This window comes from Pygocentrus nattereri, chromosome 24, assembly GCF_015220715.1.
Source record: "Pygocentrus nattereri isolate fPygNat1 chromosome 24, fPygNat1.pri, whole genome shotgun sequence".
In the NCBI taxonomy this organism is placed as follows: domain Eukaryota; kingdom Metazoa; phylum Chordata; class Actinopteri; order Characiformes; family Serrasalmidae; genus Pygocentrus; species Pygocentrus nattereri.
The window spans coordinates 21,641,099-21,668,704 of NC_051234.1; the positions used below are offsets into that span (position 1 = coordinate 21,641,099).

General features: G+C 38.4%; 1 protein-coding gene and 1 non-coding gene across 2 annotated transcripts in view; both read right to left on the reverse strand.

Moving 5' to 3' along the window:
* Positions 1 to 19,203, reverse strand: part of cpa6 (carboxypeptidase A6) — a 51,652-nt gene extending 32,449 nt beyond the window's left edge. The window contains exons 1-2 of the mRNA XM_017717842.2: positions 18,976 to 19,203; positions 3,658 to 3,733 (exon numbers count right to left, since the gene is read on the reverse strand). Of these exons, the coding sequence (XP_017573331.1) occupies positions 3,658 to 3,733; positions 18,976 to 19,064 (165 nt within the window). The 5' untranslated portion in view covers positions 19,065 to 19,203. The remainder of the gene's footprint in view (positions 1 to 3,657; positions 3,734 to 18,975) is intronic.
* On the reverse strand, positions 15,035 to 15,221 carry LOC119262414. Its single transcript, XR_005129618.1, has one exon. It is a non-coding gene; the product is annotated as a U2 spliceosomal RNA (small nuclear RNA).
* Positions 19,204 to 27,606: the final 8,403 nt, after the last annotated feature.

Below are 27,606 nucleotides of genomic sequence, written 5' to 3' on the forward strand. Positions count from 1 at the left end.
TTCAGGTTTACCACTATTTCACCATCTTCTACAGTACATATAAAAACTCAGGAGACACATATAGGTTCACTGGTACTTTCAGATAATAAATAAAAAGGCTATAATTGTGACAGAGATTGTGACCCCTGGTTCCTATCACCAGCACTGTAAAGAAATCAGAGTGGATACATTTCTCTACAATTGAACCATTTCATATCAAACCACTCTGAATAACATTATAATAACATTTTAACATCTTTACCATCAACCACTGAATTATTAAAATAAATAATAAATTTGTGAAAGTCTCTCAGAGTGATGTAGTTTTCTAATGTCTATGGTTGCCACAACTGTCTCCTTCACAGTTTCATTTTCATGTTCAAACTAAATGTAAGGCAAACAAGCATTTCCTCAAACTGAAAGTAATAACAGGGCATGGCAGTTTGCTCTAATTGGAGCATAATTATTCCCAAATGGTAAGGAAAATGTTGCCACCCTCAAAGGCTGAAGTGCTTGCAGACCCTTCAAGCACTCCAAGCTGATCTCACTGTCACATCTTCGCTAGAAGAAGCTGCTGAAAGCTCTTTCATCTTCTCTGGGGAGAAATGCTTATGCTTTCATACATGAGAGACGCCATGCATTGTTTCAGGCTGGCAAGCTGCCAGGCGTTTGAGGGCTTCTCCACTCCCCTCTCTCGCAGAAAAGTCCACAATAGTGGATGAGAGTAATTGAAAAGTAGTGTTTCACTGAAGCGAAAGCCTCCTCCATTTGTAAATGGTTCAGATTATGGCTGAAACCCATATCACCTAGAGAGAAAGCAAGATTTCCCCCCTCATCTCATTTACCCTAAACTAACTTATTTAACTATTTTTTGGGCCCCCCCCCCCTTTGAAAACACCAGCAATACTTTACACAGTGTGAGCAGACTAAAAGAAATGGTCCAAAACCATTTGAAATGAAACCTGTTTAGATTAATGAGAACTGATTAAATTCATTAATAATTATTATTCACATCATCCTGCGTAGTTAACCGTGATAAATCATATTTGCTCAAATAAAGACCCTCAAGAAGTGATTTTCACTTTACAAATCAGTGCATTTCGCTATAGCTTATTATTACACACAGAGTGAACACGTCTATATTTCATCACTGACGTCCAGTAAGAGCAACAGTGGTTGCACGTTTCAACCAACAAGTGTATATATAATACCAGATATGGACCACTCCACTCAATTACTTCAAACCATTAAATATTAAACATTTAGACATTAAATGTTTACATTATGTTATGATCTATTTGAACCCAAGGCATTAACTGAGATAGAAATACGCCAAATTAAAATACAAAATCATCATTTATAGGGTGCTTTCTATTGGGTGGTGGCTTTACCAAAGCCTAACACATACATTTCAACTTAAGAAAATAATAATAATAATAATAATAATAATAATAATAATAATAATAATATATTTTTTATTATTATTATTATTATTAATTGTATTTTTTATTTCTTTCAAGTAAAATTAGAAGATTTAAATTTATCATGAATTTAATAATTTTATATATTTTAATTAAATAAAGCTTTATAAACTTTGTCCCACATTTTCATGTCACTTCTAAAAATATAGGTGGAGCCTAGTCCCTCAGGGCCACGTGGTGAGCACTTTGATCCCACTGTTTTGAAGTAAATGCTTCCCAAAGTCTGAAATGCAATGTGTAGCATTAAGAATTGTCACTACTCAAAAACGTGTTTTCTACAACCAAGTAAACTTTTTTTGTGTTTTAATGATAAATATAATGATAATACTATGATATGACATTAACAATAAAGTTATACTGTAATAATGTTTCAGTGGAGAATCTTGAGGGGAACCGGAGCCCCACTTTGCTATTACTTTTGTTAGTTTGCTGCTTGTTAATTTATCAGTAATTCTCCTGCAAGCACTGTCCAGCGTACTCTGCTGAAGGTGCTTGCCTGCCCTACTTTAGTTGGCTAGAGTTATTGCATTAGAAAATTATTAATTCCACTAATTTTACCACCTTAACATGTTATAAGAAAATTAATTGTAATGATGGTACTCGGTGTACATTAAACCCAATGTGCACACTAATGAAACACAGTGTCAAGATGACATGAAAAGCTGGTTTAGCATCAACTTAAAATCAAGACTTTAATCAAACAATCAAAAGTCAACCTTTTTTCACTTTGTTAGTTCATGGTCCTGGTCATATTTATCACAAGTTATCATTTTATACAATTTAAAAGACAGAATTCTTGTTTTCCTATAATCTTCCATCAAATTGTAATGGCTCTAAAACATTCTGAAGTTTGATGATGTCATCATGCAGGTGAAAATATAATATAAACCAATAATACCGGGCTCCATTCACCAATATTTTTTCTTAAATTTGTTCCTGAGAAAGGTCCTAAGAAAAAGTCAGATTCATGACATGTTCTTGTACTGCAGAACTGTTAACACCTTTAACCCTACCTACAGTGGCTTTAAGCCCTCTAGTAGCAGCTGTAAGTGGTACAGTAGGTTATAACTGTAACAACATTTTTCATGTATTCTAGTTGTTAGTTTTAAGTGCCATGTGAACGTTTCTTACCCACATGTGTCTATCTGCCTAATTGGGTTCCCCACAGGGATAAACTGAGCTGCTCAAACAGTACGCTACCTAGAGCTTTCATTTAAACTGCATATCTAGTGGAAAAAAGATCTTTCTTTATATTTTTGATAGAGCTGAATGTAGAATGTAGACTTGTAGACTTGTAGACTTGTGAAATGCACTGTTTACTCCATACTCCATACTGTCTACATATGGAAACTAAACTACACATTTTTAATTCTTCACTATTGAAGAATTCTTCACTATTGTGCTGTCACAACCACACATTTAAATATGACTGTTTGCTGCTGTTTTAAATGTTTTGTGCCTCATTTCACTTGTGAATGGGTCAGCCTTTCAGAATTGAGCTCATTTACATACAGTCATATGCAAAAGTATGGTCAATCTAGGTCTTGTTCATGACCGTAAACACACTTCTGTACATTTTAATACATAATTAATATAAAAGTCAATTATTCTTTTTGGTACAAATATATAAGTGGACCTCAAGAGGAAAAAAATGAAACACATAAAAAGTGACTGTCACTTTCCCTCCTGTGTTTCACTGCTGTTATCGAGGAGGTTATGCATCACTCCTGTTAGGATGGTTTTAAAGTATTCGAGTGGAACGGGTGCTGGACATGCATCCTTACCATCACAATCTCCATGGATTTGATGGAAAAGGCAGTGTTCAGTGTGGGCATACTTCTCTCTGATTTACCACTATTTTACAACTATCAACAGGACCTATAAACCCAGAATAAACGTGTAAATTGACTGGTTGTTTCAGATAGTAAATACAATTGTAAATAATAGATAGTACTTGATATTTGGGACACCTGGTTTCTGTTACCATCATTGTAAAAAAAAATCTTCTACAATGAACCATTTCACAACAAACCATTCTGAATGACTTTTTTTCTAAAACATTCTTTTAAAACTGCTCCTGTATATGTGTACTGGTTGATTTTGCCATCCACTCAGTGACCAAGCAAAGTCATATAACCTGCATTAAAACACTAAGTGTTGCATTTAGAGCAGATGTAAGTGATTTAAAATGACTTACCGTTATGTTTTGAAAAAGCTGTTTGAGCAACTGGATCTCCACATGACTGCTGGGGATTATCCTCAACACTTGATCACTGCAAGAAAAAAAGAAGCATAGATATAACTTGGAAATTACTATGTTGTTCCAAAGCAGAAAAATGAAGGAAAATTGGAGAGGTGAAGATTGGAAAAATCTCATGTGGTCTGACGAATCCCATTTTCTGCTACTACATGTAAATGGTTGAGTCAGAATTTGGCATAAACTGTATATGTTCCATGGACCCAACCTGGCTACTTCCAGTATGATAAGTCATCTCAAAGAGGTTCCATGAAAATGGAGATTAGTTCAGTGTATTTCAAAGGGTCACCAGATTTGAACCTGAAACTTTGAGATGTGGCAGAAGCATAAATTGTATATACCATATTTTGTCATTTGGTAGTCAGAATATTTAATAATGTGTTAATGCAGTATTAATATTATATATATATATATATATATATATATATATATATATATATATATATATATATATATATATATATATGAGCATTAAAAACATTTGTAAACCTTTTGAAAGATAAGAATTGAACTGAATTCAAAGAATTGAATCCTGCGTTGTGGATTTTTTGTGAGGTGGTTTCACAGTAAAGAACAAGCTGACCTGTGTTATTTCCCAACGCATTATTTCCCAATACCATATGAACAGGTCACACATATTGCAAATCACATAGTCATTCTCTGTCATGCAACAAATAAACAAGTCAATCCAATTTAGCATCTTCAATTCTCCTGACTGTATGTCTTTGGACTGTGGGAGGAAGCCAGAGGACCCAGAGGAAATCTACACAGGAGAAATGTGCAAACGCCGCACAGAAATGATCCTGGTTGTCCAGCCTAGGAATCGAACCCAGGCCTGTCTGTGAGTGCTACCCACTGTACCAATTCAATTCAGTTCAGTTTAATTCAAGTTAGTTCAGTTTAGTTCCCATCAATTCAATTGAGTTCAATTCAATTCAAATTGATTTGATTGGACATGATGCATTTAATTCAGTTCAGGTTAGTTTACTTAAGTTCAGTTCAACTCCATTCACTTCAATTCAGGTTCAGACTGATTGTTCAGATCTTTTTTTAGAGTATAGTATATCTGTAAATTACCCTCATTTACAATGTAGCCACTAAACAAATTAATGAAACAAAACAGGAACAAGAAAAATAAGATTATTAAAAACCATAAGATAATAACAATGTAAAAAGAAAAAAGAAAACCACATTTGTTTAGCAGTCTAACAAAGATTAGCTTATGCTAGTAAGACTTGCTCTAAAGCACCTTTTTGAATTGCTATCACCTGTAGTCACAGCATAATTGCCAACTCACCAGAAATGATAAATGATTTGTGAATTTGACAAGAAGGTTTAGTTCAAAGGTTTACTCCAAAACTATTAAAGAGTCAGGTTTTCATGTTAAAGCTATAATCATGAGAAATCCAATTCCTGCTTAGCCCAAGTGTAGTCAGTCAGGCTAATGTTGCTAATGTAAAGTAGCTAAGTAACAGAAGCTTACACACATCAATTAGCATTACACAAACAGCATGTCTAAAACATCACACTTTCCTCAAACCATGTTGTTAAGTAAGCTCAAATTGACTTGGTCATGTGGTTTCTGACATGTTTCTATCCATAATATGGACAAAAGTACAGGCTAAACTCATGCTGTAAGGCGGCAGCTAATACGTTTTTAGCTATGCTAATATTGTCCATTTTCTGTTTTGCTTCACTTAGCCTTGTAGCTTCAATGCAAAACTAAAGAAGCAAACTGTAGACACCAAACGCGTCTTGGATGATTTGAGCTGAGGAAAAGCTAATTTGTCTCATTTTTCCACCAAACTATTGAATTTCAGAACAAAACCGTGGTAACAGATCTGCTGAGAAGGAAATGTTAGCCAGTCATCTCTGCTTATATAGCAGAGAAAAGACTCAATGAGCATTTCCCTTCAAAAACACACTGTTTAAATCTCAAATAACTGCCCATAATCCTTTTTTTCCAACCGCATTATTAGCAATTATCTGTGTGCTTCCAGGCAAGGAGGAGATGTAAGCTGGTCTTTTTTTGTTTGGCTGACACCTAGAAGCTCCATGACAGGTCACAAGCTGGTTCAACAACCACCAACAATGCATCATTGAATGGAAGCTTCTATTGTGAGGCTGCGGGTGATAGGAAAGCTCCAGTTTAAAAGCTGCTCTTTTAACTCGCAGATAGAATCAGTTTCTACTTCTCTAATCTGCTCTTTAGATCACTAACAAACTGCCAGACCTGTCACAGATCGGCAGTAAAAGGCAGCACCCCCGGAATGGAGATTACCCCTGACGTCATGCCTATAGCGTTCTCTTTGTGCAGCGCTGACGTGGGCGGCATTGTGTGGCCTGGACGGTATTTTTAAAGAACCTGTGGGGTGTGATGTTAGCTAATATCTCTATAGAGAGAATGGGGGGGTTGGCTCAAGCTCCAATTCAGAAGGTTACAGCTTTACGCCAACGTGTTTCCCTCAAAACAAAAAAGACTTATTTTTTCCACTTGGGGAATATTACATCACCGCATTGGGAGTGTATTTTAAAGTTTTTTGTTATTTTAAATAATTTGTACCAATGATTTGAAACTCCAAAGCAGGAGCATTGGACAGCTGAAAACTGGAAAAATCTAATCTGGTCTGACAAATCTCATTTTCTGCTACTACATTCACACGATTGAGTCAGAACTTGGCATAAACCACATCAAACACGTCTTGGATAATTTGAGCTGAGCATTTGAGCTGTGAGCTAATATCTCGATAGAGAGAATGGGGGTGGCTCAAGTTCCATGGAACCAAATGCCTTGTGTTCCCCGTTTAAGCAGGTGGTGGAGGGGTAATGGTGTTTTCTTGATATCAATCAAGACATGCATTCCTTTATGGCCACTATTTATCTTCTAACAGCTACTTCCCCCATGATATGCAATCTCAAATTGGTTCCATGAACATGAAGATTAGTTGAGTGTACTTCAATGGTCAACAGCTCTGAACCAAAACCTTTGAGATGTGGTAGAAACATAAATGTGTATACATTATATTTTGTCATGGTTCATACTGGTAGTGGGAATATTCATGCATTGATTGATAATTCATTAAATGATTGATGCATTTTCCTAGTTTGGCTTTAAAAACCACCCATAGCTCCAGCTTAAAGCCCAACCGTTCACACGCTGTGACTATAGCCACCTCATTCAGCTACAGCTTTTAAATTGCAAGACATTCCATTGATAGCTCAAAAAAGACAGTTATTTCCAACTGCTGCCATGCCATGCATTTGTTCATCACTGAAGGATGTTGAGTCTGAAGTTTCATTTACACAGAGCTGATGTGTCAATGACGTCTTCAGCAGAATATGCTGGTCAATGCTCGTGAGGGAACTGCGGACAAATCAATGAGCATCAAACAAACAAAAGCAACAGCAAGGAGTAAATCTCAAGTTCACCTAACGTTCATGTGATTATAATCAGGATTGAGTTGAATTACTAAAAGTAATAAATACACTCTAGAATTAGTCTACATGCAATGCAGTCATACATAAAACATTCTTAAATAAAAAATTCTAATAAGAAATATTTCTATCCTTTGATTTACCTTACCAAAATCCTTACCTATAATTAATGATGAAGATGTATGTTAAACATATATTCTTTTATATGTAAGATGAGCATCTTAAAAAGTGAGATTTACACACTGAACACAGCACATTTATGCTGAAGTCTATATGTTTATTTTTGTATATTTTCAAAAAACAAAAATGAGGGCAAATAATCCTTTGTGAAGAGCTTTTTAGAAAATGCACTTGACAATGAGGAGTGCTTGGTTAATTTTTAACTGAAAGTAAATCAATTTCTTTTTGGTTGCTGAAGTTAAGATTAGGGTTAGGGATTAGGATTAAATTTAGGTTTAGAAATGTCTTATTTCCACACACACACACACACACACACACACACACACACACCACTGCAAAAACTCTGGTTTTACTATTTAAAAGTATGCGTTTCATTAAAATAGATTTTATTTTATTATATAAACTGACATTTCTCCCAAATTCCAAATAAAAATAGTCCTTTAGAGCATTTTTTGCAGCAAATGACAACTAGTCAAAATAACAGAAATATACGCTGTTTTCAGACCTCATTTAATACAAAGAAAACAACTTCAGATAAATTTTTAAATAACATAAACTAACATTTTAACTAAGGTTCATATGGTGGAACATATGGTGAAATATCCCTGATTTTCTCAGATTTCATGCATCTTGCCATGCTCTCTTTCCCATTGCTGTTGGGTGATGTTATGCCAAAAATGACGCAAAAATTCAAGCAGCTCGACTTTGTTTGATGACCTGTGACCATCCATCTGCCTCTTAATCACATTCCAGAGGTTTTTGGGATTCAGGACTGGAGATTGAGCTGGCCATGACAGGGCCTTGATCTGGTGATCATCCATCTACATCTTGATTGATCTGGCTGTGTGGCCTGGTGTATTGTCCTGCTGGAAAAACAAATCTTCACAGCTGGGGCACATTCCCAGAGCAGAACAAAACGAGTTTTCTTCCAGCGCAACCTTGTACATGGTTTGATTCACATGTCCTTCGCAAAGACAAATCTGCTCAATCCTAGCCTTGCTGAAGCAACCCCAGATCATCACCAATCCTATGTCTAACTGAGGACTCATGGACTCAAAGCAGATGATCTTATTCTCTAGTCCCCTATGCTCCAATCCTTCTGGCAAACCTAGACCTAGTCCTTGCTCAATGCTTATTATTAATAAAGGGTTTTTTTCTAGCTTTGCACGACTTCAGCCCTGCCCCTGGGATCCTGTTTCGAAAGTCCTTGCTGTGCACTTCACCCCAGCTGCCATTTGCCATTCTTTTTGTAGGTCACTTGATGTCATTCTATAGTTGTTGAGTGACATTTGAATGAGTTGGCGGTCATACCGGTCAGTGGAGAGTCGTTTTCACCCTCTGATGGTCTGTAGCTTTGTTGTCCCCAGTGTCTGCTGCTTGACCTTGTTCTTATGAACCACCGTCTTTGAAATTTTTAGGACGGAAGTGACCTGACACTCACCTGCTGCCAGTAAATGAACAAATTGAACCTTTCTTTTCCTCACTCAAAACTCTTCTTTTCCAGGCTTTTGGCATGGTGAGCAGTATTTTTTTTATGTGTTGCAGAAGGACCAGTTGGATGGTAAAAACAGTGCTTGTAGTACCTCAAAAGTAATTGGGGTTTACTTTTCTTCGTTAAGTAATATTTGGATGAAGTGTTCACCTAAACAAGACCTCATGAAGTAGAGGAGGTGTGCCTATGCTGGAATCTAACAGATGCTGGAATGGAATGGCTGCCATACATGTAGTGATACTGATTTTGTAAAAATTAGGAGTGGTCTCTGAATTTTTCCTACAGCCATATATTTACAGTGATCAGGTATAACATTATGACCACCTCCTTATTTCTACAGTCATTGTCCATTTTATCAGCCACACTTACTATACAGGCGCTCTTTGTAGTTCTACAATTCCCCTTTTACCCTGTTCTTCAGTGGTTACGATCCCCATGGCACAACACACACTAACAGACCACCACCATGTCAGTGTTAATGCAGTGCTGAGAATGATCCGCAACCCAAACCCATGCTCTGTGAGGGTCCATGGGGGTCCTGGCCATTGAAGAAGACGGTAAAAAGGGGCTAACAAAGTATGCAGAGACATACATATGAATATATATATATATATATATTTTGTTGAGCAAAAGCATCAGAACAGAAAGTCTTAGAGCAAAGTAACAACTAATATTTGATCTCGCATTCCTTGCCTGCAATAGTGGCATCGGGCTGGTGACCCACTGACATTGTCAAAATGTTGCATTGTTCTTCTGTAATGTTTGTCCAGGCTTTTACTGCAGTTTCTTTCAGCTGTTTGTTGTTTTAAGGGGAAGGGGTCTCCCTTCAGTCTCCTCTTCAAGAGCTGAAATGAATGCTCAGTTGGGTTAAGGTCTGGTGATTGACTTGGCCAGTTTAAAAGCTTTTTCCCCTGAAGTGGACATTTTTTGTGCTGGCAGTGTTTTTTGGTCATTGTCTTGCTGCATGATGACATGCTGAAGTTCCTCCCATTTAGATTGGATGCATGAATTCATTAGACTTATGAATTAATTCTGCTGCTACCACCACAAGTTACATCATCAATAAAGATTAAGATAAAGATTAAGCAGCCATGCAAGTCCAAGCCATAATACTACCTCCACCATGCTTGACCAATGAGCTTGTATGTTTTGAATCATAAGCAGATTCTTCCTCTATACTTTGGCCTTTCCACCATTTTGGCAGAGGTTAATTCTAGTTTCATCAGCCCATAAAACTTGCATCTCATTACAATCCAGCCTTCAGATTCTTACTGCTGACAAGAGGTTTGCATCTTGTGGTATGGCCTCTGCATTTCTGCTCTTGAAGTGTTCTTGGAACGGTTGATTATGATACTTTCACAACTGTGCTGTGGGGGTTGTTTGTGATGTCACTGACTGTTGTTTTAGGGTTTTTCTTTACAGCTCTCACAATGTTTCGGTCATCAACTGCTGATGTTTTCCTTGGCCAAGCTGGTTATTAGCAATCCAGTAGTTTCTTTCTTTTTCAGGATATTCCAATTTGTTGGATTAGCTGCCCCAATGCTTGGGCAATAGCTCTGATCAATTTTCCGTTCGTAATGGCTTTCTGTTTCTTATGATCCAACTTAGCTCAAATACATTCAGTGATTTTGAGGTCTGGACTTTAGGGTGGTCAGTCTGTTCTGAGAACATCAACACCTTCTTTATTTGATTAGTCTACTTTCATTTCTAGTACGTGCTTCTCATCAGCTGCACATCCTTTCAGTCTCATAATAGTGAGTTATCTTCTCACAATGGAAGGATGAATGTGGACATTTTGTGGAGTAGAGCTTGATTTTCTCCTCTCTCTCAAAGAAGAAAGCTTTAATATCTTTTTATCTGTTGGGGACAGTTTGTTAGGAATCCCCTTTTTGAACTCCAGTTTTGGTAACTCATTGATTTTCCATTGATATTCTCCTTCCTTATGCAAGTGGATCATCTTACATCTACTCTCAGAAATATCTGCTGCAAATATATTGTATAAAACAGATGTTTGTGTGTGTGCATGTGTGCGTGTGTGTAGTCAATTACAGGGTCTGAAGTGTTAGGGTGTTGACAGTTGTGTTTTATTGCCCCATCAGGGTTGGGGGGGGGGGGGGGGGGTTGTGCTACAACAGCTAGAGTTCAGCACACAAAACACTACAACTCTTAAATAAATCAAGTACATATACAAACAGACAGGACATGAAAAGAAAGGCAAGCAGTCTTCTGAGTTGTACTGAGAGACCATACATGTCCATATCTGCATCTTTAACTTTGCTGGATGTAGATTTGTATAGATAAATATGGCAGATGCATGTCCACTTACACAGTCTCTGTTGAAGTCAAGTGTATTGTCACTGTAGTGGTATCTTAGTATACTATCTTAGTTTAAGAGAATACTTCTATATTTTATATTTCTGATATGTATTTATTTTTACAGAATGTTTTACAGGCATGTATTTATTTTGCCTTTGAATATGAACCACAATCAATGGATCAAATTCCATTCAAAGTTAAGAATGTTTTTTCAGCTCCTGGTAAAGTTATTATTCTGAAGACTTGTTTTTAACCTTGCAGCAACCATATGGATATGGTATGAGAAGATACTGTATGAGGGAAGAGAAGCCTGGGATCTTGGTCTGGAGTTCCGAGCAGTTTCTGCTTTGAGCTAGAAGGCTTCACCCAATGTCAATGGACAGCTCAACACGCTTGGAGGAGAACACTAACTGCCAATTCTGATATAGAAGTAATGAATAGCATTCATTATATCACATTAGTAATTACAGATTATAGCAAATATGGATATCAATTGTCAGATCCTGATTCTTTAGACACTTTGTTGATAGAGTAGCAAACAGTGCTTCCCATTTCTCTCAGCTGTTTCTCATTGCTTACAATGCCTGTTGGGTATTCACACCTTCACATGATTTACAGCATGTATTATAGCTTTGTTCTAATGGCCTCTGCTCTTTTACTTCTTTCATTTGCTCTCCAGTGCTCTTTCATGCCAGGACACAAGAAACCAGGCACGAGGCTAGAACCTCTCCAAAGGGCCACTATTGCTTTACCAATCTTGAACAAACCACAAGCTCTAACTTTAAAATCAAGTTTAGCTCCAACACTGGCTCACATCAGGAGCAGTGGCACAAGATTCATTAAGGTCTTCAACCCTATTGCTACTAGCTTTGCCTTATACATATGTATGCAAAGGTTTTGGGACTCCTGGTCAAATTCCATGGTGTTGTTGCTAAGTTAAAATCTCAGGCTTATGACATACTCAGGCTTATTAGTCAGTAACTACAGGGACTTCAACATAAACTGGGTCAGTTATTCTGAATTTGGCCCTGCCGTTGGGCCCTGGCCAAACACATCCTCTACAGAGAACACATTTTGGCATATTTACTATTTATTTGCTGAAATTAACATATTCAAGATAAAGAAAATGTGGCCTGAGCAAGAGTTACAGCTCATTCGATACTTTTCCCCAGTACGCTAAAATTAATAAAGCATGTAATTTGACAAATGTTTGACATTTGTTTGGTACCACATCATCTCCTCACATGTTTCAATCTTGGAAAGACGTCGCTGTTAGTTGTTTGGTGGATCTGTTTGGGAATGTTTTGGTAACAGCATTTCACATTCTTTGTGGATTCCGTGAGTGTGTGTTTATGTTGTTGGCCAAACAATTTCCTCCAGCAGCTCTCACTTCTGCTTTAGGCACTTCAATTGCTTCCTGACAACTGGACAAGGAAGTTTTTTATTGTTCTGAAATTCTTCAGACACTGTATAGATCCTTCCTGTGCTGACAAATTCATGGCAAAGGTAATGGAAACATGTATTAGGTATTATTCATCAATAAAATCTTATTATCCAGTACGTCATATGAAATGATGTATTTGTGAGACTCATTTAAAGGGCTCAATTCTATAAAAGGGAATTGGTTAAAGAGGGTACATTTCTCTACAAATTTGCTGAAAGATGCTACAAGTGGCATATTTCAGATTATCTTTGGAAATGCCTCAAAAGAGAAATTGTAATGTGGCAACCAGGGATTCAAAGATTTAAAGATTTTTATTTAAAAGCCCGTTTTCAATATATCAAACGTAAAACCCTGCCAGTAATTTATTCAGAGACTTCGCACTTTGGCAAGTCCTCTTTAACTCATTAACCTAAACAAGACAGAGCATAGACAGAGCATATTGCTTGCAATCCATTCAGAGACTTTAGTGACATTTCCTTAAACTCAATTGAAGCTACGGCTTGAGGAATTACAGCATGTGTATGTCCATGTCGGTCAGTGAAGTGGATCAGCATGTGGAATTGGAGTTTTCGGTGTGCTTCCATGTTTCCTATCACTGCATAAAACATGCATGAGGCTGCTCTTATTGTTGGATGCACCGCAACATTTTCTGAGTGAGCTCATTCTGAGCACATTTCGGATCAGTAAGAGCTTTTTATTGATTTGTTTCTTGAAAGTAACAACGAAATATTCCCATTTGAGTGTTTGATTGTTCAGAAATGGTAGAATGAAAATATATAAAATGTTCAGCTTTGTTACATCGCCTTCATTACATATGAAATAAACAAAGAAGAACACAACAAAATCACCAAGAAGTCATGTTATTAACAAAGAACAGCGCTGAAAAGTAGAAACAGTTATGTTTTAAGGTCGGCCGAATGGGCTACTCTGTCCCCCAAGTAGCTGGTGAGCTGCATGTCCAAGCTGGTCAGTAAAATGGATTAGCAAATGGAATTGGAGCTCTCTCTGTGCTACCGTTTTTCCTATCATAGTTCATTCTTGGTGTGTCATTAAGAAATCTGACAGGCTCAATAAAAAGTTCAGTGTATTTTACTGACATCACAATGATGCTGAAAACTGGAATCAATTTAGTCACTGACATCCTGACCAGCTGCCCATGGGACAATTGCTGACCCATGCACTCCCTAAAGCACAGTGCTTTGGAAATGTTAATAACCAAAACAGCCATCTGTGCATTGTGTGTCAGACATTAGTACCTCAAAGTCTTTCAGCTGTGAACATGTCATTACTTACTGACCCACACAAAATGTAAAATGACCCAGAACAAAAAAAAAGAAAAACACAGCACCATCTGAAAGCATAACAGATCAAACTTCACATTCACTGCAATAGCCACCTGCTGGTCTCATTAGCAGCGGAGAAGCAAAACCCATGACAGATCAAAGAGGCCTTTAGTGTCATCTGTTCTGCAATATTCAATACACAGTTTCTCATTAGCTGTTCTCCACACTCATCAGTGAAGCCAGTGCCAGGTGGACACTGATATTCCCAATGCAAAGCAGCCTTTTCATGCCATAAATGAAGCTAACGTTCATCGGCCGTGACAACCTACAGCTGTCCCATGTGCCTTCCATTCCAACGTGTTAGGACAAACTGTAGAGCGTTATCTCAGACAATGCTTTCCATTCATGTCATGGGCGATAGCTTCAGACGTGGGTAGCGTCTAGTTACATTTACACAATTACATCCACTTAAGTATAATTTTGATGGATTTGTGCTTTTCTGAGTGGATCAAAATGATGATCATTAAGATTCATTTAATTCTCTCTCTGGACTTCTCTGCTGTTGATCCCACCTCTCGCTTTGGTGCTTTGGCACTTCATTTCAGACTATAAGGATTCAGAAAGAGAAGAACAGTGCTGAACCAACGTCAAGTGTCTATGCTGACAGATGGTGGATGCACTAAGAATGTCCACTGCAGATCTATATGTATTATACTCAGGACCAAAGTCTTTTGGGACTTTATTATCTTTTACTCAAGTTGTCGTTAGGAGGCTATTTTAACTTGCGCTGAAGTCCTTATTTTAGTCATAGCATCTTTTCTTCAGTAACATATTAGCTACACTAGCCCCCATGCTATCCACCTTATTTTTCACTGCATTATGAGCTACACTTTTTTTTAAATCCCACAAACGGGGAAATTCCACCTCTGCATTTAACCCATCCATGAAGTGACATACATCACATACACACTAGTGAATAGACACACACAGTGAGCACACTTGCCTGGAGCAGTGGGCAGCCCTAGCCACGGCGCCCGGGAAGCAATTGGGGGTTACGTGTCTTGCTCAAGGACACCTCAGTCATGTGCCGTCGGCCTTGGGGATCGAACCGGCAACCTTCTGGTCACAGGGCCACTTCCCTAACCTCCAGCCCACGACTGCCCCCCCTGGAGGTGCACCATTCCGGGAGGTAAATACCAGGTCAATGTGTGGAGCAGCCGGAGCAAGCCCCTCTTCCGTCTCCCTGTTCTAAAAATCAACTTAATATGTAGTCCTCATATAGAGGACGTATCAGATATTAAACTGATAAGAACAGATACTACACTTAATCTTAGCCAAAAGGCAGAGAAGCGATTTCACTGAATTATGAGCTGCATTTCACCGCTTCATGAGCAGCATTTCACTGCACTATGAGCAGCATTTCACTGCTTTATGAGCAGCATTTCACTGCACTATGAGCTTATGGCTGAAGTACCTGGTCTGGAATGGAAGTGTCATTTAAAACTGTTGCATGAAATGGCTCTATAAAGGACTCTTCGCTCTAAATTGAACCATTCTTAAAAAAGATTGTTCTTCAAGTGTTATTTAATAAATTCAATGGTTCTATTTACATACAACCCCAATTCCAACGAAGTTGCCTTGTTGCATACTTGCAGAGATTTCTCCAGATTCTCTGAATCTTTTGATGGTATTATGGACTGTAGATGATGAAATCCCTAAATTCCTTGCAATTGCACTTTGAGAAACGTTCTTAAACTGTTGGACTATTTGCTCATGCAGTTGTTCACAAAGTGCTGAACCTCACCCCATCCTTGCTTGTGAACAACTGAGCCTTTCATGGATGCTCCCTTTATACCCAATCATGACACTCACCTGTTTCCAATTAACCTGTTCACCTGTGGAATGTTCCAAACATTGTTTTTTGAGCATTCCTCAACTTTCCCAGTCTTTTGTTGCCCCTGTCCCAACTTCTTTGGAACGTGTTGCAGGCATCAAATTCAAAATGAGTAATTATTTGCAAAAAACAATAAAGTTTATCCGTTTGAACATTAAATATCTTGTCTTTGTAGTGTATTCAGTTGAATATAGGTTGAAAAGGATTTGCAAATCATCATATTCTGTTTTTATTTATGTTTTACACAACATCCCAACTTCATTGGAATTGGGGTTGTATATAGAACCACTTAATACTTAAATGGTTCTTTGCATAGTGAAATGGTTGTATATGGTCTACACTCACCGCCCACTTTATTAGGTACACCTTGCTAGTAAAAGGTTGGACCCCTTTTGCCTTCAGAACTGTCTTAATTCTTCGTGGCATAATTTCAACAAGGTGTTGGAAACATTCCTCAGAGATTTTGGTTGGTTATTTGAGTTACTGTTGCCTTTCTATCATCTGGAACCAGTCTGCCCATTCTCCTCTGACCTCTCACATCAACAAGGCATTTTTGTCCACACAACTGCCACTCACTGGATATTTTCTCTTTTTCTGACCGTTCTCTGTAAACCTTAGAGATGGTTGTGTGTGAAAATCCCAGTAGATCAGCATTTTCTGAAATACTCAGACCAGCCCGACTGGCACCAACAACCACGCCACGTTCAAAGTCACTTAAATCCCCTTTCTTCCCCATTCTGATGCTCGGTCTGCACTTCAGCAAGTTGTCTTGACCACCTCTACATGACAATGCATTGAGTTGTGGCCATGTGATTGGCTGATTAGCTATTTGTGTTAACAAGCAACTGAACAGGTACCTAATAAAGTGGCCAGTGAGAGTATATGGTCTGTATAGAACATTTTTGGAAATTGCACAAGGACTAAAACGGGTTCTGCTATTGTTACAAGCTTGACATCATAACAACAGAAGAGTAATCTAAACTAATAAATTCAAATAAAGAACCATTTCACCATATAAAGAACCACTTGAAATTGTTCTATTTAGAACTCCTGGTTCTAAACAGAACCATTCTCTTTACTAAATAACCCTTGAAGAACCATCTTTTTAAAGAACCATGTTGTACTCAGGATGGTTTTTAATAGCTGCTTTCACATCTGCTTCAGTCTGAACCACAAACACATTTCATAAACAAAGTGATTATGGCTGTCAAACCATCAGTCATAAAAGGAAAAACACTCCAGTTCCATTCATAGCCAAGTTCTCTGTTACATTACAGGGCCCATATCAGGGGAAAATGAATTTCTCACTTTTCTGAAAAGTGTATGATGTAGAATGTAGAACACAAACACTGTTAGAAAAAAAAAAACACAGTTTGGTCCCCAGTCCATACAATGTATACATGCAAACGAAGCATCAAAAACAGCTTGTTTTGAATTTGATAATGTCACAAAACAACAGCTAATTTACATATATATATACAGGACTGTTTAGCTTGCAGTTTAGCTCCACCCATTCATGCTGAGGTTTTACAGACTGTTTTAGCCTGGACTGCTTTTTGAGGCCCAATGCAGAACAACGAGCTGCAATAGAGGTCCTTTACGCTTTTTTGCTTATTCTAAAGGATTAAGAGTGTATGGGTGGGCAATATGTTGTCATTATCGTGATCATTTTTGTCATAATATGGTTTTGAGAGCATATCACAGATATCATCAGTACTTAACACTGACCAAGTACATGTTTCATTACAAAGTGAGTATAATTAGGCTTGTTAGGATCTGAATAAAAATAATTTTAGTTGTAGGATTATTATAGAGCTTGAAAAAGTGCTCTATTGTGATCTCTCATACTTCTTATTCTTCTTCCACACTTTTCTGTGATTAATACAGCCTGAACCGCTTAACGTACAGACTCCGTTCAAACTGCATTTCGAAGATCTCTGCGCTGTGACTTGTGCTATGTATTTTTGGAGTCGATGGGATTGGTAGTTTTTAATAAAATTAAGTTTAAAAATTAAAAACCTCCCATAAGAATGAATGGCGGAAAGTTCAGAACTTCAAATACTAACTGACGTTGATGATGTCACAGCAGGCCACTCAGTCTCACCAACACAGCTGTCATGCAGGGAATCTGCTTTAAAATCCTTAAACTTTCACCTAGAAACTCCATTTCAGTTTTAAATGGTAGAGAAACTTGTCCTTTCTGAAACCTCAAAATATCTCATCATTTTATCAATTAGCTTTAGAGTTATGAATATTTGTTTGGCACTAGGCACAGAAAACTGCCCCATTCACTCCCATGTAAATTTCTCAATATCAGAATCTGCTTATTTTAAGATTTTTTATCTGTGTTTAACTCATCATAATTCAGATATTTTCTTCTCAATACACACAACATTACACCAAAATAATCCTCAAGGGGTCTTATCTCACACCATCTATCCAGTAAAGTGATAGAGTAAACATTTCCTGAGTTGTGACTGTTTGTTCAGAGGATGCAAATTGGGCTCAAACAAGGCTTCTCAACTAAGAGCTGCATAATAACAGAGTGACAGTTAAGATGAATGACCCCCCCCAACACATACATCTCTCCCTCACATACACACACACACACCTAAGGTGTTGTTCACCTACACAGAAACACACATAAACACACACACACTTGCAGCTCTTTTCAAGCACTCTTGCAGTTCCTTCAGTAAATGCCAGATGGTTATTATTATTGTTATTATTATTATTATCATCATCACTATTATTTACTATTAGAGGTAGAAGCAGTAGACATAGTTTTGCTATAGCTTTTTTATGTATTACAACTTATTAAATCTAAAAAAAACATATATTGTGTACTGTGAAAATGCCTTGAAGTATCGTGATATGATAATTCTGCCATATCGCCCAGTACTAAAAGAGAGGTTGGAAAAGAGTCATGTAAAAATGAATTATGACTCTATCTGGCACACAAACCCCACTCAAGTGACGTTAGTAGACCTCAAGTGGGAAAAAAGAACAGATAAAATGTAGAGTATGGACCCTTTAATGGTTGAGGCTGCTCTACCCACTAGTTAGCTGAATCACACGCACTGAATCACACGCGCGTTACACGACTGAACGTCAGCTTCATGAATGCAGCTCATTCCTTCACAGCGCGCATACTGACGTCCACTCTCAGCAGCTAACAGCAGGGAGGGAGAAATGAATGGAGGTCTCTACTCACCCCTCGTATCTATTGGAGTAAAGCTTGGCGCCCACAGTCTGAAGAGCAGAGCAGCAAACCGCAGCGCAGAGAGCCAGCAGCACCGCCATCCTTCACACACCGCTACAGATCCGCACGCGTGCTGCTCTTCTGCTTCAGCTGAGTTGGGACGCTGTTACTGCTGCTGGGCATGTTGGTCCTGCACACGCTGGGGCAACTACGAGGGGCAGAAAAGGGGGCAGGTGGGATTCCAGCCCCATCGCAGAGTTTTAAAGCATGTGTAAAGAGAGGCGGGGTTTTTCACACCCATATTGCGTCAAGCCACGCCCCCCCTGCGCTGGGATTGGCTAGTACGGCAGAGCTTTTTTTTAGTAATTAAACTTTTAACCAATAAGCAACGAGAACAGAAACTACGTCTGTAATACAGTTACAACCCCCAGTTATTAATGAATAAGCAATGAATGAATAAATTAATGAATTTGATACATATACATATAAAATATATATGTATGTATATATATATGCATGTATGTATATATGTGTATGTGTATATACGTATAAAATATAATATATAAAATAAAATATATAAAATTCAACTACAATCGTCATAACAATCTATTATTCATCCTACTCTTTGTACAATTACGAAAATAACATAATTTGAATGATTTAAAATGAAATCATAGTGTTTTCTTCTAAAAAAAGCTTGATGCACAAAAGTAGGCTAAAATTAAAACCTCATTAATCTTTTTTATTATTTTTAGTGTTCACTTTTGTGTGTAACAGACTGCTTAGATTTAAAGTTTAATCTTTTGTTTATTTGTGTGTTTATTTATTTATTTATTTTTGTATAATTAAACGTTTAACCCTTTGACAGGCCATAGGATTGAGACGACTGAGTCAGAATCGTTCACAATGGTGGTGATAGGAACCAGACGTCTAAAGAGTTTAATACCTCTGTAAACTTCCTCGCAGAAAGTTATTACTTAAAATGGATATTAATATGCGGTCTGGTGCCAGAGGGACTGTTTGTCTCTAAAAATAAAAGAAATTTTAGGCTGAAAAATGTGTTTTTCAATCTATTCGTGGCAAAAAGCACATTCAAGGTGACAAAACAGTTACAAAAAACTAAGGATTTACCACCATCATCAATACTACACACACAAACCCAGAAGATGCATGTAGGTTCACTTATTGTTTTCAGAAAGATTTGACATAATTACAAAGGCTTTGTATTTAAAGCCTATTTCTATTTTTTTCTATTTCTAATTTTATAAAACTGGTGGAAATCCTCTGACTAACCCAGCGTAAAATGTTTAGTGTGGTTTGACTTTGCACAGTCAAGCCAACATTGGCATGAGAGTTCTGTTTTCATCTTTCTTTGATCATTTACAGTATTCTTGAAGTAGATGTGGAAAAAAGGAGAATTTCACCTGATTTTTAAAATTTCTGCATGATTTAATTTTTGAGATGTAAACAATTGTTCAGAGTAATTTGTTGTGGAATGGCTTTGTGTAGAAAAACATATAGACTTAGATTTTCTTTATAGTGGCGGCGATAGGAACCTGGGTCACAATGTCTACAACACAAATATAGCCTTTTTGTTTACTATACAAAACCACCAGTGAAACAGTGAGCTCATCTGAGAAAATAAGTTTTCCTTAAGGACTATTTGCCTCATAACGCTCTCATATAGCTGTTGTCGAAACAAAACCTTGTATCTCCATTTTTATCGATTTTTCAGTTTTTAAACATAATTTGAATATGCATGTTATCCTTTACGGGCGTCATGGTGGGGCGGTGTCGCCTCACAGCGAGGAGCGGGCCCTGGGTGACCGGGGTCCTCTCCGTATGGAGTTTGCATGTTCTCCCTGTGTCTGTGTCGGTTTCCTCCCACAGTCCAAAGACATGCAGTCAGGTCAGTTGGACATGCTACATTGCCCCTGGGTGTGAGTGACTGTCTGTCTGCCCTGCGATGGACTGGTGACCTGTCCAGAGTGTATCCTGCCTTCCGCCCAATGACCGCTTTACATTATGTCCAAATTGATTGACGAATGGACTCAAAGAAATGGCCCAAAATGACTTGGAAAAACATCTGGTTCCTTTGACTTACATGAAAAGTACAGCATGTTTTTCCCTTCTCCTGTAAAATGTTGCCATTTTGGCGACATACCTCACCACCATGAACCTCTCCTTCCTGTCGCCACTGTGAACAATTCGGACTTCTTTAGAAAAGAGCATTTGACCTCAAACCACTCTGACTGACCTTGTTTACATGTTGATCACTGAACTATACAGAAACTTTGGAGATTTGGTGGCATTCCCCTTTAAATGTATTAAGGATTGTGCAGTGGTGTTTTCTGATTGCTCCTTTTGGCCCCGGCCAGTCAGAGCATGGTTACGTTTGGATCCTGCATTTATCAGACAGAAGTGTGATTAAAGGTCTAAGTAAACCAGCAGGCTGCTGGCTTTGTGGCAGCACATTTTTCAAATGCTTTTCTTTGTGTCAACACCGCACCACCTGTTTCACACCCAATTACTGTGCAGCAGATGACATACTGAAACAGGATCACTGACTGTACAGCACAGTGGCAGTCCGCCGGATATATGAAGGGCAGAAAAGCCTAACTTTTACTTGTGTGTAAAAGGGTGAACAACCTCCAGTCAAATTATATATAAATACGGCATTTTTCTGCATATTTGAGTGCACAGCTTCTACTTATATGCTCAGTTCAACATATTGGAAAAAATTAAACATAAAGTGTAAAATGTGCCATAACTTTTGCACACGCCACTAGGACATTCCTGTCCAAACAACAAAGTACATCCTGAATCTGATGTGCCCCGTCCTCTCGTTCAGTATGTCCACCCCTTCCACCTGAGCCAGTTGGCCAGTAGATGTAAACCAGTGGTATAAACCACCAGGTACAACACCAGACACAAACACAACGGGCAGCAAGTACACTCTCAGAAAAAAGGCATGACTGGGCCAGCACCCTTTTTGTCACTGTGGTGGTACCCTCAGGGGTACATCTCAGTACCATTGTCAGGGAACATAATTGAACCAGAATCCACTGAAATTATATTTTCTAAGTTGTACTGAATCCACACTCCCTGTCTCATCTACAGGGTTTTATTTTATTTAAAACATTAGTTTGTAAAAAGATACAAATATCTACTTTTCCACCAAGAAAAACTTATTTAAGGTACACAATTGGACCTTAAAACCGCTGTTGCAGCTTTGAGGGTGCACTTACATTGTTTGTACCTTGAATGAATCATGTACCTGCATGGTACCTTTCTATCAGTGTATAGGGATAATGAGGGGACGGAGCCAGAATGTTCCAAGCAGATCCAGAAGGGAAAACTTTAATCCACAGTGTCATTAGATCTGTCCAATTGTTTTGTCTCAATGTACCAAAAAAAATACTGGCTCTTCAATGTGGGTCTGCTTCCAGAGTTAACTTCAGAGAACCAGATCAAACACAATAGCCAATACATTCCCAGGGTGAGCATTCCACAACAGTGCAAAAGGGAAAAACATTCTAGAACATTGCTAATGAGAGAGAACATTCTAGAAGAGCATAAAGCACAAATGGGGAAAACAGTCTAGAACAATGTGAATGGAGAAGACCATTTTAAACAGTCTGAATGCAGAAAAAAAAATCTAGAACAGTGTGAATGGAGAAGAACATTCTAAAACAGTCTGAATGGTGAGAAACATTCTAGAACAGTGTGAATGGAGAAGACCATTCTAAAACAGTCTGAATGGGGAGAAACATTCTAGATCAGTGTGAATGGAGAAGAACATTCTAAAACAGTCGGAATGGCGAGAAACATTCTAGAACAGTGTGAATGGAGAAGACCATTTTAAACAGTCTGAATGCAGAAAAAAAAATCTAGAACAGTGTGAATGGAGAAGAACATTCTAAAACAGTCTCAATGGTGAGAAACATTCTAGAGCAGTGTGAATGGAGAAGAACATTCTAAAACAGTCTGAATGGGGAGAAATATTCTAGAAAAGTGTGAATGGAGAAGAACATTCTAAAACAGTCTCAATGGCGAGAAACATTCTAGAACAGTGTGAATGGAGAAGACCATTCTAAAACAGTCTGAATGGGGAGAAATATTCTAGAACAGTATGAATGGAGAAGACCATTCTAAAACAGTCTGAATGGGGAGAAATATTCTAGAAAAGTGTGAATGGAGAAGACCATTCTAAAACAGTCTGAATGGGGAGAAATATTCTAGAACAGTATGAATGGAGAAGACCATTCTAAAACAGTCTGAATGGGGAGAAATATTCTAGAAAAGTGTGAATGGAGAAGAACATTCTAAAACAGTCTCAATGGCGAGAAACATTCTAGAACAGTGTGAATGGAGAAGAACATTCTAAAACAGTCTGAATGGCGAGAAACATTCTAGAACAGTGTGAATGGAGAAGACCATTCTAAAACAGTCTGAATGGCGAGAAACATTCTAGAACAGTGTGAATGGAGAAGAACATTCTTAAACAGTCTGAATGGCGAGAAACATTCTAGAACAGTGTGAATGGGTGGAGAACACTCTAGAACAGTGTGAATGGGGGAAACATTCTGTAACAGGGCAAAACATTCTAAAACGACATGAATGAGGGAACACATTCTAGAACAGGGTGACTTAGTGAAGCATTCTAGTACAGTATAAATGAGGTTCTACAACAGTGCAAAAGGGAAAAACAATCTAGAACATTGCTAATGAGGGAAAACATTCTGCAGAAGTGTAAATAGGGAAGAACATTCTAGAAGAGTCTGAATGAGGGGAAACATTATAGGACAGTGTGAATTGGGGGAGAACGCTCTAAAACACTGACTGAGGGGGAACATTCTGTAACCGTATGAATGGGGAGTACAGTATGAATGAACGCGAGCATTCTAGAACAGTGCAAATGGGACAACATGCTAGAACATTGATAAAGAGGGAAACATCACAAAAGAGCATACATTTGGGAAGACTATTCTAGAGTATTGCAGATAGGGAGAACACTCAAGTGGGTAGAACCTACTGGAACAGTGTGAATAAGGAGAGCATTCTAGAACAGCATGAATGGGGAGTACAGTGTGACAGCTTGAAAGGGGAGAACATCCTACAGCAGTATAAATGGGGAAGAACGTTCTAAAACAGAGTGAATGGGGAAGAAAGTTCTAGAACAGTGTGATCAAGGGGGGGATACCCTAGAACAGTATAAAAGCAGAGGACATTATAGAACATCATGAATAACGGAACGCATTCTAGAGAAGTGTGAACGAAGGAAAACATTCAGATACAGCGCGAATAAGGGGGGGCATTTTGAAATAGTGTGGATAAGGAACACATTCTAGATCAAGTGTGCATTGGCAGAGTATTCTAGAAGAGTGTGAATGAGGGGAACAATCTAGAACAGTGTGAATGGAGAGAACATTGTAAAGCAGTATGAATGAGGGAACACATTCTAGAGCAGTGTAAATGGGGGGAACATTCTAGAATAGTTTGAACGAGGTGGAACATTCCAGAACAGTGTCAATAAGGGAATATATCCTAGAACAGTGCTTGGACAGAACATTCCAGAACAGTGTGAATGAGAACAGTATGTATGAGGAAAACATTCTAAACAGCAGCAACAAGGGAACACAGAACTAGTGAACTGGGGGAAAAGTGCTACAACAGAAAACACCAGAAAACAGAAGCAAGTTTTTTGCTATTAGCTGAATGCTAATTCACCTCAGAGCAGCAATATCCTCAAGCCAAACAAGGCTGCCTCAGGCGGTTTTGAGGCGATATGGACAACCTGAAACACTGAAGCATATTCAGGTCTGCAGAGATCATGTTCATGGTTGGTGTAGGATGAAAAAAAACAAACTGCTTAGATAAATACATTGGCCGGCTCGGGGCATACAAGCCCATGCAGTGGACAGCGGAAAACTGAAGCAGATTTGTTGAGCACTTGGTCTAGCTTGGCTTTCATGAAGGGCCACCTAAAACTCTCTCGGAGTTGAGGTGGTCAACATAAACATGGCTACACAACTCCCCTGGGTCTGGTGGTCAAACACTATGTTTTTACAGATGTCAGCTTAGGCCTGTGTTTGAGCCGTTAGCTTAGGCTGCCAGGCTTAGCACGTCTTACGTTTCCCTCTGAGCTAGACAACTTTAGGGAGCTGATGTGAATAAGTCTTTTGATTTGTAATTTGTGGAAAAAGCTCTGTTGGAGATTATGGATGCAGAGAATTTTTGCTCACTTTTTGGCTTGGGCTTATTATGCATGCTGTTGGTCTTGCAGCCACCCAGTTTAAAGTGGGTGTACAGTATAAAGTACAGTTTTGATGTAAGCCTTAATTCTAATGAAGTTTTTAAATCTGCTTTTATCTCACAGTGCCTGTTTGAAGCTTTTTCACAGTAGCAAAAAAAAAATGCCAAAAAATGTTTTGGAGAATTTGCCTCAGATGAATTATGCAGTCTTTTTTTCAATTATGTCGATAGAATATACTTGGAAATGTGTTTCACAAACTATAGAACATACACACCAAAATGTCGTTGTACTTTATTTTTTGACAAATTTATTTATTTTTTTTTTAGAATTCTGTTGACCATCTGATTCCATGTTCTTTTCGGAATGCTCACTTTTCATAAGGCAAACAAATCCCGTAGAATGAAATCATGTCCCGCTCACAATTATTTCTTGCCAATATCAACCCTGCTGAAAATAGACATTTAGAACCATTGACCATTTAGGACCTGGTAAACCATTAGAACACTAAACACTGTAAATTTGTCATAATTGTTCAGATGAACCATGGTTAGTCTGGTGCTGACAGTGCTAGTGGAAATTGCTATGTGTTACAGGATTTTACAAAGGCGCTTCATGTACATTCATGATGTCAGTCAGAGCAAATCGCTTCACTCAGCCATTAGGTTAAGTCAGTTCCCCAACCAATCGGTAACACAAGCGTCCTACAGCCAAAAAAACCTGTTTTCTGTAGAAAAACTGAAAAGTTTCTTTGATTTTAGCAAAAAACTGCAGTGTTGACAGGGGAGGCTGTGATTCCACCATGCAAAGTGTTCTTTATTAAAGGCCAGAACAGAAAAATAAACCTACAGAAGCACAAACCTGCAGGTGGATCACCACCAGCCACAGGCTTCACCCTCATGGTGGCCACCAACCCACACTAACTAAACTCTCAACACAGAGCAACACAAACACGTACCACAAACCTCGAACTGACGAACAAGAGCATAAACAACATTTAAGTTTCTTTTCTGGAGTGTGTGCACCTCACATGATCCTCCCGCCATGGCCGTCAGCATGGACACCTCAAAAGCGGCTAGAGGCCAGTAGCGGGTCACCACAATACATCTTTCTGGTTTCCAAAATTAAAAGAAGGTTCTGTAAATTGGTTAGACATGAATTTACATTTTTGTTTTAGCAGTTTATCTCAAACCACCCCCATTCATTAGGCACTCACACCCAGATGCCCCCTTTGGCATTTTGTCATGTTTTTGATATAATGGCAGAAATAGGAAGCGGATCCCCTTAAACAGGCTTAAACTATTATTGAGTACTAACTCTGCATCTGTGTAACACGTTATGGAGTCATCAGTGTCCCAATGTTCCTGCTTCCAGGAACCTCGCCAGTGATTGACTTCACAGAGTGTACTGATTCACTACATACAGAACTAATAAATGAATTAAAGCAGACATTGTGATTGGTTAAAGGGCTAATTAGCATATTGCAGCCTTTTGTGATTGTTTTGCAAAAAACAATATTGTGATTATGATAACATGCAGTATATTATTCAGCTCTAGTAAACACACAGCAATGCACACATTCTTGTCACCAAACATTCCCCCTTAAATGTTTGCAATAATAGCCGTGCAATGTCTTCAAAAACCTTATTTTCGAAGCTGTTGATTCCTTTATTCTTGTTTCTTCTTCCCAGACATTTAATATGCCGGGACGTGCAATCTCTTTACATTTTTATTGCCTGCCGTATCACAGCCACAATGGATCACTGTATAAAGTCATTCACAAATGGGAACCATAAGGGGAAGCCCTGCAGTAAATAGATAAAAGAGTCCTTTTCTTAAAATGTGGGAGCTTCATGTGAAAGAATGGAACGAGGTCCACCATCAATTTCAAGCCAGCCAGGGCGAGCCAACATCACCAGGCGATTCATCGTAATGAATGCACGGTTGTCACATCTTTCCGCAGATTTACGGCCTTTATTTCGTCCGTGAATGTACTTGTGGCTTGCAGGGCCTGGGTTGTGGTAAGCGAGGCAAGGTTATTTTGAAGCATTGAGTGGATTAGCTTTAAAGGCGTAGTCCAAAAAATCTATTTCACATAATCTTCCTCTTCACCCCAGGTGTAGCCGATTACCTACGACATTGTGAGGTGTCTGAAGTTTGCTTTTTTGTTTTCCACCAGAGCTGGGAGGCTAATGTAGCTAATACATAATGGAAGCTCATACCACTCCAGTTAGCATCGTGATAACTGCATGATTGAATTAGCACATATTTGCCTCAAACTGCTTTGAATTCATCATTTATGTCAAATTGACTTGACTGCATGATTTCTGACACTGTATGACATACTGTGTTTTATAAAACTGGACAGAACGGAGATTAAAATGGCTGCT